The sequence below is a fragment of the Hemitrygon akajei genome, chromosome 32 (assembly GCF_048418815.1).
Source record: "Hemitrygon akajei chromosome 32, sHemAka1.3, whole genome shotgun sequence".
NCBI lineage: Eukaryota > Metazoa > Chordata > Chondrichthyes > Myliobatiformes > Dasyatidae > Hemitrygon > Hemitrygon akajei.
The window spans coordinates 28,713,914-28,733,629 of NC_133155.1; the positions used below are offsets into that span (position 1 = coordinate 28,713,914).

At 41.6% G+C, this 19,716-nt stretch overlaps 1 protein-coding gene across 2 annotated transcripts in view; it reads right to left on the minus strand.

Annotated features, from left to right (window-relative positions):
- LOC140719729 (ephrin type-A receptor 7-like) overlaps positions 1 to 19,716 on the minus strand; it is a 671,000-nt gene that overhangs the window by 124,251 nt on the left and 527,033 nt on the right. For both annotated transcript variants that reach the window (XM_073034552.1, XM_073034551.1), the window contains exon 7: positions 16,526 to 16,688. In XM_073034552.1, the coding sequence (XP_072890653.1) occupies positions 16,526 to 16,688 (163 nt within the window). The remainder of the gene's footprint in view (positions 1 to 16,525; positions 16,689 to 19,716) is intronic.

The following is a 19,716-nucleotide window of genomic DNA, read 5'->3' on the forward strand; positions in this document are numbered from 1 at the left end:
AGAGCCTTTACAAGACAGGTGACCCCAGCCATCATCAATAATCTTCAGAGATTGGCTGCCTGGCATCAGTGGAAGTGTAACCAAGACTTGTGATATGCACCAGCTGCTCCCATGGCTTCACATGACCCTGATCAGGGATGGAAAACTGCAGGTTATTTCCTCTAATTCTCCAGACAAGATTCGACAGCTCACCAGATCCCTTTGGAATCCACAAAACTGCAATCATATCAATCTTTAACATGTTTTTTTTTGTGTCTCAGTGATAACATGCCTAATTAATGTAACCCCTCATCTTAATCCAAGTCCCTCTGCTCCTCCATTAATTAAGTTGACAAATTTGATTGGGGTTTGAACAACACAAGCATTTTACCAGGTTCTTAGCAGCTCAACCAGATGTGCAATTTCTGATGTTTTCACAGCCTTACAAATCTGTCTTACTTAAACGTTGAATTGAGAAGAGCTGCCAGATTTCTCCTGTCATACAAGTTAGATACGTTAATCTGAATATGCTGCATCTGTGTTCAGACTCTGCACAGTTTTGTTTCTCCATTTCCTTCTAATGGAGCTCTGAAAACCATGTCAATTTACTATCTAATCCTTGTTTCGGGGATATCTGAGGCAGCAAATTGTCTGCTCTGGGGAGATACGCATGACGGCCTGTGCAATATAATGAAAATTGATAAAAAGCCTCTTCACAACACTGTCAATATTTATTAAAATGAGAAACAAAACCATACTTTAGAAAACCTGGATTTTATCCTTCCCCTTCCTCCACCCGTACTGACAAGGAAGATTGCATTATCTACATATTCTGTCCATTTTGAAAATTTAGGCCAATCCTACAAGGATATGTCTTGGTTTACATTGGCGCCATTCTTGATTGACTGGTTGCAACATTGCCTTGCAAGCAATGGACTCTAGAGGCTGGCTGTAGATAAAGTCACTCCTATCTGATTCCAGTCACTGAATTCCCAGATATTGTTATCATGTGGAGTTAATATAAATAAGACTAGGGAGTTAACATGTCCAAGGCTGTCCAAGTTAACATGTTGCCAGATTGATCTGATCTTAAATATTAAGTAGAATGTCCAATTTAATTACTGCATCACAAAGACAGTATTACACTGGAGGAGACACTGCAGATCTATTGAGTGTCTCTCCTTTTTCACAATTTTAACATGAGAAGTTCCAACACCAAGGCTCTGAAATGATTTACCAAAGACCTTGCACTTTTATTGTTCATAAATCTGAAGAGAAGGCAAGGGAAGAATAATAAGTGGGATGTCATTGGTAAAAAGTTCTTATGTGCCCTGTGTTGTGTAGTTAATATTTCAATAATATTTAATTAATATTGTAAGTATATTGTTTGATTAAGCTTTCTTTATTGCTTATATAATTCATTACTGATCATATATAAAAGTATGTGAATCACATACATCATTACCCTACCACGTCAGAAGTATAGTAGTAGATGATCCTTTCTGCATCTTGTCAACAACCTACTTCCTCAGCATTCTTTTTTTTTAACGAGGCTGAGTTGCTAGCTCGACGCTCAACCCAGCACGGATGGAAAGCGTGCAAAGAACTGGCCGGATTCGAACCCGGGACCACTCACCTTGAAGTCCAGTGCAGATGGCACAACAGCAACGGCCGGCTATGTCAGAAGTATGCATCCCACGTAAAGTAAAAACAAAAGTGAGGCGCGCATTCCCGGCAGCGTGTTTTTGCTTTTTAATTAGATTAATGTTTTGGAGTTACAAAATATAACACCCAGAGTGCAATGGTGATCTGTTTTGTCCATCTACAACAGGGGTTCCTAAACTGGAACCCACAGACCACTTGCTTAATGGTGTTGGTCCATGGTTTATAAAAGGCTGGGAACCAGTGCTCTAAAATGAAATGGGTTATATTGTCAGCGTCATGGAGATGGAGAATATGAGCAGAGTTTGAGAACTGCAGGCTGGCAGTGTGACAGTTACCATCATGGTGACAGGAGAGAGAGGGTGGTGCAGTTGGAAGCCTGTGATGTGTCATGCACTGCACTGCAGAGATACTCCTGGCCTGCTAATTGATCAAAAGGCAGGTTTCTGTGCTCCTGGACTCTTTGACTCCACATCAGCTGAATGAAGGGCATTTTCCCCTTTTAGTTGAATCAGGGCAGTTCTACTAGCGCTCACAGAGCTGAACAACGTTCAGGTCAAACAGCCCACTCACCAACCTACACACTTTGACCCCGTCCATAACCAGAACACCACGGCTGCAGAGTGTGATGTGTGCCTTGTACAAAAGGCACAGCACTTAATTGACTAGACTACTCCTACTGCATCTCCTAATACAGTGACCTCAAATGCCAAAACAAACAAAAATGGCAGGTACTTGGAACACCACCGACTTCACGTTCCGCACCATCCTGACATGGAAATATATTAGTAGCGATTTGTTATTGTCACATGTGCCAAGGTACAACTGCTTATACAGATCAAACCATTACACACTACATCGAACGGAATAAGTAAAAACAATAACAATGCAGAATAAAATGAAAAAGCTATCAAAAAATTCTATGCAGGTAAACGATAAAGTGCAGGATCACAACGAGTTAGATTGTGAGGCCATGAGTCCATCTTATTGTACAAGTGGTTCATTCCTGAGTCTGATAGAAGCTGTCCTTGAGCTTGGTGGTATATACATCCAGACTTCTGAATCTTCAGCAAGATGGGGGGGGGGGGGGGGAAGAGAGAATGTTCTAGGTGGGTGATGATGCCGGCTGCTGATAGACAGTGTCCATAGATGGGAGGCTGGCTCCTGTGAGGTGCTGAAGTGTGTCCACAACTCTCTGCAGTTTCTTGTGGACAAGGCAGAGCAGTTGCCATACCCAAGCCATTGTGCATTTCGAGAGAAAGTTTTCTGTGGTGGATCAATAAAAATTGGTAAGATTCACAGGGGACGTGTTGAATTTCTTCATCCTCCTGTAAGCAGGTTTCTTATCGGTGACACCAAAGTGGTTGGAGCAGGACAGGCTGCTGGTGATGTTAACATCTTCATGTTACCGACCTTCACCTTCAATGGACGTAAATCTTGCATCTCTAAACACAGCAAAATCACAGGAATACCTCAGAGGACTGAGCCCAATGATTCAAGACAGTGGATAACCACCACTTCCAAAAGGGATGGGCAATGACTACCAGCCTTGTCAGTAAGACCCACCCTGGCATTGCCCATTGACTGTTAAAGGATGGGCAATGAATACCAGCCTTGTCAGTAAGACCCACCCTGGCATTGCCCATTGACTGTTAAAGGATGGGCAATGAATACCAGCCTTGTCAGTAAGACCCACCCTGGCATTGCCCATTGACTGTTACTTCACAACATGATTCATTGCACTCCACCCCAGCCCCTTACCCTTGTGGTTCACCGGCCGTCCAGGTCCAATTAAACGGAAATCAGAGAGGTTCCAGAAATCTCTCCTCACAGTTGGCCACATGCCTGCTGCAGCAGATCATAACTGCTCTTGGAAACTTGGGCTGCAACGGCATGTTGTGGCAATGTGGGCATCCACGGGAGCAGCCGCCGTGGAAGCTGCGATCTGCAGAACACAGGCTACAGAGCAGAGTAACTGATGTTTAATGCACATCCAGCAGCCTGTTCAGCCAGCAGTGCCGCTTTCCAAGTCAGGTCAAGTCAACTTTTATTGTCATTTCGACCATAACTGCTGGTACAGTGCATAGTAAAAATGAAACAACGTTTTTCAGGATCATGGTGTTACATGACACAGTACAAAAAACTGGACTGAACTACGTAATAAAAAAAAAACACAGAGAAAGCTACACTAGACTACAGACCTACACTGGCTGCATAAAGTGCACAAAAACAGTGCAGGCATTACAATAAATAATAAACAGGAGAGTAGGGCAAAGTGTCAGTCCAGGCTTCCAGTGTCCGGGGATGGTGGATGTCTGCTCTCCGGGGTGAAAGAGGGCTCTTGTGCAGCTCAGGAGGGTGAGCCTCTATGTCATACAAAGTGGCTTACTCGTGAGCACAGCCCGGTGATATCAGCTGCCTTATTCACTTCACTGAGCCCTCTCCATCTGCCACAGGCAGTATATCTGGGTTTGGATGTGATTCACATGAGGAATGGTGACATTAAGAGTTGCCATTTGTTTTTTTTTCTTCATCAAAGAAGAGAACAAGTGGTGAGCACAAGCATATTTTAGATGCTGTGTTATGGCAGGTGAAAGCTAATCTTTATACTTGAACACACAGTAATACGTCAAAACACGTACAGCAGATAATTACATTAGAATTATTTCTGACCACTGTAGCACATCCAAACCAACACTCTGAACCTCATGGAGGTGTTTTGTTGAATATGTTTTCTTTACAAATAGCACAATGTACACATCTATTTGACCTACTACCGTCTTTCTTGCTTTGTCTCTTGCATGGAATTTCAGCAACTCGTCCAAAATACTGGAGGAACTGGGCAGGTCAGGATTAACCAGTAGAAAACTGCCGATCTCGTTGGATTTAATGCATAACAGTCTCTAGGGTTTACAGAAAGTGGTATGAAGAATATCTTGTGAGTGGCAGCTCTACAGGCAAAAAAGCCTTGTTAATGGAAGAGGTCAGAGGAGAATGGGCAGACTGGTTCAAGCTGACAGGAAGGCAACAGTAACTCAAATAAATATGTGCTACAATAGTGGTGTGCAGAAGAGCATCTCTGAACAGACAATGAACCTTCAAATGGATGGGCAACAACAGAGAACCACAAACATACACTCAGTGGTTTCTGAGTGTGGATCACTAAAGAAGTGGGGCAAAAAGAGAACAGAGATAGTGAGGTAGTGTTCAGGGATTCATCGTCCATTCAGAAATCTGATGGTGGAGGGGAAGAAGCTGTTCTTAAAGTGGTGAATGTGTGTCTTCAGGCTCATACACCTGATGGTAATAATGAGAAAGGGCATGCCCCTGGGTGGAGGAGGTCCATAATGATGGTTGCTGCCTTTTTGACGCATCACATTTTGAAGAAGTCCTCAATGGTAGGGAAGGTGGTGCCCATGATGAAGTTGTATAACCTTACAACTGTCTGCAGCTTTTTCCAATCCTGTGCAGTGGCCCCTCCATACCAGTCAATGATGCAACCAGTTAGAGTGCTCTCCAACATGCACCTGTAGAAAATTACTAGAGTCTTTGGTGAGGTATCAAATATCCTCAGATTTCTAATGAAATCTGGCCACTGGCCACACTTTCTTAGTAACTGCATCAGTACGATGCGGTCATGATATATTTCTTCCATTATACTCAGGCTCAGTGATGTTCTTCTACCATCACTACAGGACTTGTATGTGTCCAAGACAACGGTAAAATCATTGTGCAGACTAACTACCCTGCAAGCTGCCTTTTCCAAAGACTCTCTTCTGGGAATTACTACAGAGCTATTAAAACAAATAACTTCAGGGCATCTTAAAACTTTCCTCCCCCAGGCAGTTAATCTGATTAACCTTTCTAGCTGGCCCCCAACACCACCTTCTACCCAGTCTGTTGTCACCAGCACAATCTTCTATGCAGTGCTGTAATGGGGCAATGGCATCGGCACGGGTGATGCCAATGGGCTCAATAAGCTGATTAGAAATGCTGGCACTGTTATAGGGGTCAAACTGAACACACTGGAGGCTATGGTAGAACAAAGGACCCTTCAGAAAACCCTGAAAATTCTGGACAATGTTTCTCACCCTCTGCATGCCAACTTAGCTGAACAGAGGAGCATTTTTGGTAATAGACTAACACAACTGTGCTGCTCCAAAGAGCACTATATTGTGTCATTCCTACCCTTGGCCATTTGGCTCTATGAGTCAACCTATAGCCAAGGAAGTGATGACCCCTTCCTGTTAACCTGTTTGAGGTAACTTATTTTTTATTCTTTCTTACTTCTCTTCTAATATTTGTGTTTTTGTATATCTGTGCACATGTAATACTACTGTGGCACTGTAATTTCTTTTGGGATCAATAAAGTATGTATGTATCTATCTGTTACATTAGACACTGCACTGCACTGTAAACATTTAACCCCACTGTTTACAATGTTGCTTACATTGTAAATATATCTGATATTTCTGTATTTATTTATGTTTTATTCCTAACTTTATTTTGTATAATTCATTTTAATTGTTTTTTGTTGCATGTTGTGCCAACATACCACAACAAATTCTTAATCCATGTGAATGTATATGGAAAAATAAAATTGATTCTTCTAAACCTTTCCTGCCCACGTTCTTATCCAAATGTCCTTTAAATGTGATTATTGCATCTGCAAACATGGCGCACACAAACAGTGCAAGAACACATTAGTGTAGGTGGGTGTTGGATGTGGAGCACGATGTGTGGAAGTGTTGTTTCTGTGCCATGTGACATTTTGTGCTTGGCTGAATGACATAAGCAGCAAAGGCCAAAAGAAAAGCTTACTTCAAAGCCTAGGCAATTATCCAGTGCAGGATGATGAAGCTAAAGAACTCTTGGTAGACTGAGAAAGCCCTGGAAATCCAAAGACTGCAGACTCTGGTGACAGGAGAGGCTTCTTCAGTGTTACCAAAACAGTCTATGGTCCAAGTTACTTCAGAGTAAACACCCTGCACTCAAAGGATTGGAAGACTTGCTAAAGGATTGGAAAGATATCAATGATCAATGGAGAGAGCAGTTTCAAGAACCTCTTAAACACGACAGCACTGCTGAACCAGAGGACACTAGCCAAATCCTCCAGAGACCTGTCAGAGGAGATGAGGGGGAACTTCCTGGTATGAAGGAGGTCCATGATGCCATCAGGAGCCACGGGGCCTGAAAGGATCCCAGTACAGATCCTCAAGGAAGGTGGACCAGCACTCCTGCACTACATAGAAGCCTTGCTCTTGAGAGTCTGAGAAAAGGAACAACTGCCCTCAGAGCTCAGGGATAATCTGATAGTGACTGTATTAAAGAAGGGAGACATGGCAGATTACACCAATTGCAAAAGCATCTCCCTCCTGTCAACAACAGGCAAAGTGCATTCATGTATACTTGTCAACCAACTCCTTCTGCTATCTGAAGAAGTATTCCCTGAATCACTGTGTGGTTTCCATCCATCTAGAGATAGCACAGACATGATCTTTATAGCTCATCAATTGCAGGAAAATGCTATGAACAAAGCCAACCCTTGTACTTGGCTTTCATTGATTAGAAAAAGGGATTTGATACAGTAGACCTCTAAGCACTCTAGTGTATACTATTAAGACAATACAGTTCTGACAAGTACTTAGAAATACTGAGGATACAGCATGATATCATGTCTGCCACAGTACCTATCAATAGTGGGGCTGAATCACAACTCATTACTGTAAAGACAGGAGTCAAACAGAGCTGTATCATTGCACACAAACTATTTCTCATTTTTATTGCTGCCATTCTTCACCTTATTGGCCAAGACCTGCCACAAGGAACCCAAATCGTGCATAGAATAGACAACAGGCTTTTCACCCTCAACCAGTTCAAGCCCAAGCACAAGGGCAGCACCGCCATAATTCTGCATACTGAAGATGTAGATGATCAAGAGTCGGAATAAAGGGGACTTTTCTGGTTGGCTGCCAGTGACTACTGTTCTGCCACTGAGGTCAGTGTTGCTTCTTTTTACGCTGTATGTCAATGACTTGGATAAGTCCTGATGAAGGATCTCGGCCCAAAACACTAACTTTACTCTTTTCCATAGACGCTGCCTGGCCTGCTGAGTTCCTCCAGTGTTTTGTGTGTGTTGCTTGGATTTCCAGCAGCTGCAGATTTTCTCTTGTTTGGTTGAAGGAATTGGTGGCTTTTTGGCCAAGTTTGTGGATGATATAAAGATAAGTGGATGGGCAGACAGTCTTGATAAAGCAGGGAGGCTGCAGAAGGACTTGGACAGATTGGGAGAATGGATAAATAAGTGGCAGTGAAGTGTAGTGAAGTGCATGGTCATGCACTTTGGTATAAGGAATAGAGGCATGGACTACTTCATAAATGGTGAGAAAATTTAAAAATTGCAGATACACATGAATTTGGGAGACCTTACACAGTTTTCCCTAAAGTTTAACTTGCAGGTTCAGTCTGTGGTGAGGTGGTGAGGATGGCTAACGCAATGTTGGCATTCGTTTTGAGAGGACTAGAATACAAAAGCAAGGATTTAATGCTGAGGCTTTATAAGGCAATGGCCAAACTGCGCGTGGAGTATTGTGAACAGTTTTGGGCCTCTTACCTAAGAAAAGATGTTTGAGCAGAGGAGGTTCATGAAAATTATCTCAGGAATTAAAGGTTTAACAAATGAGGAGCGTTTGATGGTTCTGGTCCTGTACTCATTGGAATTTAGAAGAATGAGGGAAGAGTTCATTGGAACCTATCGGATATTGGAAGTCCTAGATAAAGTGGATATGGAGAGGATGCTTCCTAAAGTGGCTGAGTCTAGGACCAGAGGGAAGAGCCTCAGAATAGAAATATGTCAATTTATCACAGAGATGAAGAGGAATACCTTTCGCCAGAGGGTAGTAAATCTGTGGAATTCATTGCCACAAAAGGCTGTGGAGACAAAGTCAAAGATTCAAACATTTAAAGTGCATCTATTATCAACTTATGTTTAAATTATAAAACCTTGAGATTTGTTTGCTGACAGGCAGTTGCAAAGCAAGGAACTTGAAAGTACCCAATAAAAGAAAAATAGACCAGCCCTCAGTGCCCACAGAGAAAGAGAAACAAAAACAAAGCAAATCATGCAAACAATAGAAGTGAGCAACAACAACAACAGTCTGAACCAACTTGAGTCCTTAGATCCAAGTCCCCAGAACAGCTGGCCAAAGCAGCCAAAACAGTAGGCCCAAAGCCTCGGTTTTCAATTCATCATATTAGCGGGCCAAGTCACCACAAAGTTTGCAGACACGAAGCACAGCAGCCAGTACTAATCTCACAGCCTTAGCGTCATGGAGAGAGGAGCTCTCAGACTACCTGGGCCAGCATTTAAATAGTCCAAACCTCACTCTAGGAACTAGGCCCCACCACAGCAAATCACTCTAGCCCTATATTTCACTGCCGGAGAAGGCGCTCTCAACCTCTTCAAATTGGAACAAGATTTAGAGCAATCCAACCTCGTCCGACTCTCAACACCTTGCCTTTCCAATCTATCTGGGCCGTCATTTAGATTGTCTAAAGAGCATAATGTACCTTGCATTATGACCCGGGACCTGATGTGGTGAATTGCTCCAGGTCTAGAACATGCCACCTAGTGACTTGCTTCAGACCTGGATTTCACTGCCATAGAAGCCATTCTCAATCTCATCAAATCAGCTCAGTGCTTAGAGCAAACCAATCTTGCACCAGGGTTAAGATGGACAGGCATTGGAACTCCTCCGTCCCGTCTTCTCCCCTCTGAATCATCTATGCCAACCAGTGTGGCTCTAGTTCCAAGTGCATTGATATTGCATACACCAGCAGGGCACATCTCTCGACGTCACTTTACCCTCACTTGCCTCTTTGCGGTGACAGTTTACCACAATTTACTTCAAGAAAAAGTGTTATTAATAATGTTTTAAATCAAATTCCTTTGCTTTTGAACTACAAATAAGCTGTCCCACGACTTTGGTTGCACACTCTTAAACCAAAAGTTCACTGGGTATATTTAAAGTGGATGTTGATTGGTTCTTGATTAGTTAGGGCATGAAGGGTTATGGACAGAAAGCAGGAGAATGGAGTTGAGAGGGCCCCATATTAAATTGGCCATGATGGAGTGATGGAGCAGTCTTGAATAGCCTAATGCTCCTATGTCTTATGGCCTTATGGTCTTATGTCTCATAACACTATTGCAGCACACTCTGAATAAGTCCTCCAGTGTGTTCTGAATACCTTTGCCAAGGCATATAGAGCCCTGGGTCTTGCTTTGAATGTAAAAATGATACAGGTCCTACATAAGCCACCGCCTAACCAGCCACTTACCCAGCCCTCCGTAAAAGTTGACAACATAACCCTTGAAAAAACAGACCACTGTCCCTACCTTGTTGCCAAGGTAGAAAAAAAAATCCAAAGACTGCAACGTTGCAGATCCAAACAAAACTTTTGATCTACAAAGCACTCATCCTTCCAATGTTACCATATGGAGTTGAATTACCCACAGTAGACGACTGAAAGCCCTGGAATAATGCCGCTGAAGAAGCTCACGAAAAATTTTGAGGACATGTACAGCATTTCTACAACGGTAAAGCAATACCAACTCTGATGTACAGGTCATGTCATTTGGATGCTTAACTCATGTCTCCCCAAACACATCCTTTACTCCTAGTTGAAGGAAGGTCAGTGAGCCTCTGGTGGTCAAAGGAAACATTTCAAAGATAACATCAAAATCTGCCTGAAGACATTCAACATTACATCTAAGAACTGGGATGATATCTTTCTCAATAGATGCACCTGGAGGAAATCTGTTCAAGGGGGAGCTGCAGTACACGACAGCAGCCTCCACCAGGCCACAGAGAACAAGCAGCAGCTGTGAAAGGAGAGAATGCCCCAACCATATGACCCAATCTCTAACTGCAGCCAGCTCGTACCCGTGTCCACAGTGCACCAGAGTACGAGGATCCTGGAAAAGCCTTTATAGCCACCTGAGGACACAGCAATAGACAACCCCCTGAGGAGAACATCATACTTGACTCGAGTGATCGCAATACTACGACTTCCAATGTCTCTGCTCTGGAGACCTTATAGACCATAACATATAGGAGTAGGACGAGGCCATTTGGCCTATCGAGTCTGCTCCGCCATTTCATCCTGGCTTATCCATGTTCCCTCTCAGCCCCAATCTCCTGCTTTCTCCCGCTATCCCTTCATGCCCTGACCAATCAAGAATCTATCAACCTCTGCCTTAAATATACCCATTGACTTGGCCTTCACAATCACCTCCATAGATTCACCACTCTCTGGCTAAAGAAATTCCCCCTCATCTCCATCCTAAAAGGAACCCCCTCTATTCTGAGGTTGTGTCCTCTGGTCCTAGACTCCCCCACTATAGGAAACACCCTCTCCAAATCCACTCTATCAAATTCGTATTGCTCAAAGTGTGATTGGCTGCTAATTTCCATAGGCACCAGCAAAGTGGAGGAGCCATGTTTCAAATCTGTGCCTAATACACTTTAATAACCCATCAATTATAACCATAAGGTTGTCAAAGTCTCTTCTACTAAGAAAATCAAGTCGAAAATATAAATTATGTGAAATATCTTTGTTGCCCTTGTGTCAAATTCCTCTTTTTCTCTACTATTTACTCTTATTTCTACTTTTAGCATGGTACCTTTATTTCTTATAATTCCTTATACATATGCTGAAATATATTGCTTTTATTTTAATAAAGCTTAAGTTATAGCCATTTGATTATCTTTCTAGCCCTCCATCAAAAGATGAAATACTTTGTCTAAACTGCCTGAACATGCACCTGTCCCCAAAGCTCACTAAATTGCAAAGAACAAAAACTTATCTCCACCTAAATTGCCAAGAAATAGTTAAAGTCTCTATACCGCACAAAGCAGCAGATTTTAATGCAATGAAGATTTTAATGCTGCCGTGACCTGAACGCATATTGCTTTAACACAACTGGCATTTTAACACTGATGGTATCAGTAAAAGGCCAATACACAACAGAACCAGGTACCTTTAGAGTTAAATATCTTCTGCTGAAGACTGATTGAAATGTTTAAAAAAAGGAACTGTAATTGAATGAATTTCTACCTCATGCTGACATTTGTACTCTGATAATCTTTGCATAATTCCTGCACCCTACCTCCTATCAGCATCCTCTCCCCAGTGGCACTGTTGGACAATGTTATCGGAATGCATCAGCACCTAGTACACAGTTATTTCCCTGTCATGATGCTTACAAGAATGATGTGAATGTGAAAACATATATGTATTTCGACTTACTTTGCTCAGCTTCATTATCTTCATAATTAACCAATTCCATTAGGGCATAATCTTTAATCGCCAAGAGAATAAACTGCATTTACCCCTGATTTCCAAAATACATATAATACATGTTCGAATTTGAATTGCAAAATATTTGCACAATGTAGACGAAGGCTTTCAGGGAAGACAGCTCACAGCATATCCAGTCAGCATTAGATTAAGATGTCACTGTCAGAATAGTTTCCGTCACACAGGAGAGCATCATTCCCTATCCTTTTATAACCACAGATGCCCAGGAGTACATCCAGTGATACTGGAAGACAATCAACTCGGTGAAAGATGCAGGGAAGGACAATAACCTAGGGTCCTTGGCCACTACACATGAGAGGTGACCATCTCAACGGATGTATTGCTAAAAAGGGAATCATGAGCGGCATGTGGTGCATGGTAAAAGTGAATTGATTTCAATGCGCACTGAGGACGAAGAAAATCTTTCTGAATGCGTATCTGCACGTACATGAATAGACTCTTGAAATAAAGTAAAGGAAGTTCTCTCTAACCAATCTGAGACTTCACTCGTCGACACAGAAAGTACTAACAAGCTGAGGGAATACTTCATATTACACACTTTTCCCCATTTTTCATGAGGATGTAAAAGACGATCACTTGAATCCAAAAGGTTGCTCTGGATTTGATGGGCCAAATAGTGCAAAAAAGAAGGCGGCACAGTAGTGTAGTCGTTAACACTACGGTTTACTGAACCAATGTGACCCAACAGGTAGGCTTCAATAGGTACATTTAATGTCAGAGAAATGTATACAGTATACATCCTGAAATTCTTTCTCTTCGGATTCAATTCCCATCAATGTCTGTAAAGAGTTTGCACATTCTCCCCGTGACGGTGCAGGTTTCCTACCACAGCCCAAAGTCATACTGGTTGGTCATTTAATTGGCCACTGTAAATTGCCCCGTGATTAGGATAGGGTTAACAGGGTTTGCTGGGTGGCGTGACTCGAAGGGCCAGTACTGTGCTGTATCTCAATAAATTAATAAATTAATAAATACCCTGGAAGGTTGGGGTCCTTATGCTGTTTGCCTCCTTCTTCAGGTACCACATCTAACGTGGCACAATTGCATTCTCCCTGTGGCCTGTTCTCCTCACTATTGTTCTCCTGCAATCCTCCCAAATTCTAACACTCACCTACACACTAGAGGAAATTTGATATGACCCATTACCTCCCAACCTGCCTGCCTGCCTTTGTGGTGCTGGGAGATACCTGAACACCCGAAGCAAATGCACGCAGTTTTGAGAGAGAAGGTGCAAACTCTACACAACCTTGTCACTGCGACTGTGCGGTACTCTTTCTGCTAGCAGCACTATTGGTTGGCATGGGGCGAGGATGGGTGGTCTTATGAGAATGTTTCCCTTCATACTTATAGTCATAGAGGAGTACAAACACAGAAAAAGGCCCTTCAGCCCATCTAGTCCATGCCGAACCACTTAAACTGCCTGCTCCCATCGACCTGCACAAGGACTGTAGCCCTGCCACCTATGTACCTATCCAAACTTCTCTTAAACATTGAAACCGAGCTCGCATGCACCACTTGCACTGGCAGCTCATTCCACACTCTCACAAAGCTCTGACTGAAGTAAATTTACCCTCATAATGCCCTTAAACTTTTCACCTTTCACCCTTAAACCATGACCTCTAGTTGTAGTCCCACCCAAGCTCTATGGAACAAGCTTGCTTGCATTTACACCATCTATACCCTTTATAATTTTGTACACTTCTTTCTAATGTCACTTCATCTCCTGAGCAAAACCATCGGTCAATTCAGATGGAAGAGAGCCCAGTGATCAAAAGTCACGACACCATCGTTGAGGCCACAGTGCAATTTAACCAACCTCTCCTACATGACAAAAAAACTGCCTGCTAAACCTAGAGGGGTGCAGAAGAGAGGTTGAGATGGAAAGGACCTTTAGTTTCTATGGCGATTACTAGGATTGTCAGGAGGTAGAGTAGTTCACGAGGTTCCAGAATGTCCCTCTAGCCCCCTCACTCCATACCTTCCCTTTCCCTTCCTATACCAGACTTGTTTGAAAGAATCTCTCCAAGTCATCTGCATACTTGCCCCACGCTAACTGATGCTCCAGCCCATCCCTAATATGAAGGCTTTGATACACAGATAATTCAAAGCTCTCTGAAAAATCCTGAGATCCCATGCCTCAGCTTGTGTTCCCAACAATATATGCAAACCTTCTGAATATCTGGTTAAAAACAGTACCCCAGCTCTGAGTAAATGGAAAAGGCACTCAGTGTAATATAAACACTCCTAGAAGATGTACTGTCAACCTAATTGCAATTATTTTGTACTTGGAGATACTTCTCTAATTGTTACTGCTATATTTGGAATTTACTTTGGTCTCTGAAAGCAGAATAGTGTAATTAATACAAAGTATCCTTTTATGTGGTGAGTAACAGTTCCACCTTCAAAAGGCCGTGGACTTCAATTGACCTAACGGGTTGTACATTGATGTGATTACATTAAGTTGACTCTAGAGCATCAATAAAGGGAATACTGTCCAATTGATTGTTTCGCAAATGCCTCCTTGCCATCTATTGGCATACCAGTTCGCTCCCTGTCCTTACCTAGATTCCAAAATTCACCGTCACTACTCCTCTTCTACAGGGTAGTGTTCAAACCCACATACGACATTTAGCATGTAGTAGTTTGAACAGGTATTCAAGCTATCAAATTGTGGAAGAAAATTTCCAATATGGGGTTAAAAGTGCTGCTTGTTGCTAAAGCTTTGTGACCTTGTCCAAATCCTGTGTTTTTCCAATTAAGCCACAAGTTTGCATAACTAAGATAACTGTGTTGACCACAGGCTCTCCTTAGAGCGATAATCTCACTGCACAAATAAGATAAGTGTAGATGCACGAGCCACGATTCACAAGAAAGGACATTCTGAACTAACACCTTTGTTCTGCTAAGGTCACGCACACTTGTCTGCTACTGATTTCCTTGCAACTCAGAGCTCCACACATGGCTGTGAAATGGCCATGATATCATGCTAAAGTAAATGGTTCGCCACTTGAAGCCTGGTATCAAGCTTTATTTTAAACATTCTCTGACACATATACAAAATATATTATACGTCTGACCATAAGACGTAGGGACAGAACTATTCCATTTGACCCATTGAGTCTGCTTCGCCATTCCATTGTGTCTGATTTATGCAATCATGGCATGATCTGGCCCTCGGTAATGGATTATTCTATGAGTGCAACAATCATCTCTTCATGATTGTATTGCTCTCTATAAGGTCACCCCTTAGCCATTGCTTTGCTTGTGAAAAAAAAACCCTGAGTTTCCCCAGAGTCCTGAAAACTATAAGCACCCAGAAGGCCATTACATGTGAATTTATAGTAACAGCCTTCTGCAAGGCATGAAGATGAATAAAACAAAAATACAATCATACAGTTTGCCTAACCATGCCTTTGCAAATTACAGAACCAGGCAACTTCATATTTAAAATCTCGCACATTATGAACAGCTCTTCCTGGGAAGGAAAAGGTTTTATCAACAGGATACAGATTTCTTTCTCAAGGGGTACCTGCGTTTAGAATAAAATTTAGCATTATAGACTTTGCAACATGCAATCAGCCAAACAAATAGGGAATAATAATGTTTGCGTACTCAGAATTTAAGCACGCACAGAATGAAAATCGGGATGTATACTGCGTCTATGCATGTCTCATCAGGCGTGAGTGCAGACGGTTTCACTGAACTAATTAGTTGAGTGTATGAGGTGACTTCATTTACTGTTTAAAGTGCGACAGCCAGAAGCATCTCTTCTGAGCACAGCTAGACCGCAGATCTGAAATTACTGATTTTGAAAAGGCTAAAGCATTTTATTTGCAGAAGTCGATATAATGAAGATGTGCCCCCTTTGAAGTCCTCATTAGAATTACAATAGGAACTAATTATAATGCAGATCTAGAGCACAAAAAATGTGGCAGAGCCTTATTATTTTGTTTTTATAAAATTAGCATTTTATATAAAATTATGTTTTTCTCTTGAGTTTAATAAGGACAATTATCCACTAGATATGACACATGATGTAATACTGATCTGACTAGAGACCAGAAGCCAAGGGAAGTTAGACAGATATTACTCACTTGTACAGCAAAAGTACTTCACAGTAATGTTATCAGTCAAAATTGCATTAAGCCACATAAGGAATAAATTAGGTAAATGACCGAAAGCTTGTGCATGCATATATTTTAAGGCAGGTCTTCAAAGAGGAGAGGGAGGTGGCGAGATTTAAGGAGAACATTTTAGAAAAATATATCTTGGTACCTGTTGATAATTGGGAGTGACATACATTAGGGATGATCAAAAAGTCTGAATTGGAAGAGAATTTAATTGGGCTGGTGAAAAATCACAGTGGCAAGGATGGGTGGACAAGGCAGAATTTAAAGCAACAAGATTCATAGCTAAGGCAGCTTTATTGTAACAAAAACGGATAAAGGAAAAAGAAACATACTACTCGAGAAACACTTTTTTTTTTCCTTTCAATACTACTTACGCTCCCCTAATGTCTGCACCTCAATACTGGGGCTGTAGTTCCCGTAGTTCGTGGTTGAGGAAGCTCGGACTTGGAATACGTAGAGAGTTCCAGGCTTCAGGTTGTTAATGGTCACGGTTGTTGAGGAAGTTTTCACCGTTGAGTAGCTCTGATCACTTTGCTCCTGCAGGGAAAACACACAGTTTCAATGACAGGTTTTCCACATTAAATATCAAAGGCAATAATAATAAACAATTACATATTTATAATCAGGCTTCTGGGTACTCGTCAAGGCACATATGAGAACATCCATGCATACGTATATGTGTGAGCATGCTTAAACCATACAGGTATGATGTCAGAAAGCACCGAGGCGAATAGAACTCTGAAATCATCACTTGCAAAAACTTGCCTGCACCCTCCCTCGTAACCTTAAAGCTTTTGAAAAACAAGGGATCTCCCAAGTGTGCCATTGAAGGTTGGAGAGATCCCATGATGGAATGGGAAGGGAGATACACAGATGTTAACTGGATTAAAAAACAATAGTCTGAGGATGTAGGTCATGACAGCACTTAAGCAAATGGATTATCTAGGCGCAGAAGCTGATGGTGCATTGACAGGTTCAAAAGACACCTAAGGCAAGAAGAATATTTAAAATATTCAGTGATGGAACGTTTTTTTGTAGTTGGGAGAATATCACACATTCAGAAGAAGGACTTAAAATTTAGTTGGTTCAGTTTGTGGTGTGGCAGACTGATATGGGGCAGAAAGACACTATAACAGAGGCTAAGTGATTAAAAATAGATTGTAATGGTTAAATAGGTTTTCCTAGTTCATCAACATTATAAAATAGTTAACTTACAGAAGGTTAGAAATGATCAGTGACGTCTATTTTGGTGACCTTCCTAATAAACAGAATTATTTTGCGCTGGATGCAATTGCAAAATGGTAAAAGTAGAAACCAGTAAGACAATCCCACAGTCATGAATGGATGAATCTAAACTACAATGAGAAGCATATGAAAGATAAAGGAAAGAAACCTTGGCACAATTAAGCAGTTAGTAGGAAGAGATTCACATGGAGCACGTAAGCATCAAAACTGACAGAACTTCTCCGCCGTAAGGGCAGGACTCGCTATAGTTTAACAAAGCCCTACTTATCTATTGCATCGGTTTTAATAACTGCCAATGTATACAGAGTGGCCACCTTATTAGGTACACCTGTACACCTGCCCGTTAAAGCAAAAATCTAATCAGCCAATTATGTGGTAGCAACTCAATGCATAAAAGCATGCATAATCAAGAAGTTCAGTTATTGTTCAGACCAGTATTAATAATGGGGAAGAAGTGTGAGCTAAGTGACTTTGATTGTGAAATGATTGTTGGTGCCAGATGGGGTAGTTTGAGTATCTCAGGAATTGCTAATTTCCTAGGATTTTCACACAAAACAGTTTCTAGAGTTTACAGAAAATTGTTGGGAGGGGGGGGGAAGCAATGTCTGGTGAGCAGCTGTTCTGTGGGTGAAAATGACTTGTTAATATGGAACGTCAGAGGAGAATGGCCAGACTCGCTCGAGCTGACAGGAATGCAATAATAACTCAAATCATCATGCATTACAACAGAAGTGTGCAGAAGGGCATCTCTGAACATACAACATGTTTAACACTGAAGTGGATTTGCCACAGCAGCCGTTGACCATGAACATACTCAATGGCCACTTTATTATGTAGTGGAGGTGCTCAATAAAGTGGCCATTGAATGCACTTATGCAATTGATTCCTAAAGATGCATTTGGTAAGTATGCTTCCATTCTAATGAAGATTGGATTATATTTCAATTAAATTAACAGGATTCAGATCTTGTCACAACATTGGACAGGGGAGGACAAGATAAAATATATTAGCCCCAATTAATATTCTTCAAAGCCCAGCCTATTGCAGATTCCTCCCTTTATCTTTGCTTGCTTTCTTTTAAAGGCATGCAGCTTTCCATCTGTCTCCTCCACACATGACTGCGGGGCTAATGCTGCAACCAAAATTTTAATTACCCTTCTTGAAAGTCTGTTTTTATTGGCTCATGACAAAATATTGTTCCTGATTTCATTTCTGTGGAGTGTTTGGAGATATTTTCCTACATTAGGGGTACTAAATGTATGCAGCATGTAGATTTTACAGCAATTCGTACCCTGGACAGTGTTGTAAATTCAATCAACAGTGGTTCAGTGGTCAAGCACATTTTAGCTCTATGACACCAATTGAAAATTGAAGCATTGAGATCAGTACCATAACAACATCAGTGCTCATTTCATTAACATTTGTTCTTTGAAAGAGAATGAAATTTTTAAGAATGACCCAAACTGATGTTACTGTTACACACCAGGAACTGAAAATTAATTGTTTTAAGAGATGGAGACTCTATAAAGGAACATTTGAATTATGAAGCTGGAGGTGGGGAAGGTAATCAATTATTCAGATAGCTTAACTTCAGGTCACTTTAGCAAAAATTATCTGCCATGACTTGCAAAGTCAATTGCTCCTACATTGTACAGTGGATTTGAATGCTGACTATTCTTCATCAAAAGATTAATCGAAGAAAACAGTTTTTAATCATTTGAGTATTTATCTAGAATTTTTTAACTGGGCCCATACATCAATGAAAAATGTCACTTAGTCACCCATTTTGAGTTTGACTTATCAGAATCAGAATCAGGTTTAATATCACCGGCATATGTTGTGAAATTTGTTAACTTTGCAGCAGCAGTACAAAGCAATACATGATGAATATAGAAAAGAATGAATAACAGCCAAATGTGTATATTAAATAGTAAGCTAAAATACATAGTGCAGAAACAGAAAAAATCAAAAAGTGGTGAGGTAGTGTTCATGGGTTCACTGTCCATTCAGAAATCGGATGGCAGAGGGGGAGAAGCTGTTCCTGAATCGCTGAGTGTGTGCTTTCAGGCTTCTATACCTCTTCCCTGATGGTAACAGTGAGAAGAGGGCATGTCCTGGGTGGTGGGGATCCTTAATGACGGATGCCACCTTCGTGAGGCACCACTCCGTGAAGATGTGTCGGATACTACGGAGGCTAGCACCCACAATAGAGCTAAGTTTACAACTTTCTGCAACTTACTTCTTATTTAGATTGATATAATCTCCATATGCCAGCTGGACTGCAGGGCGAGAGGTCCCGAGTTCGAATCCGGCCGGCTCC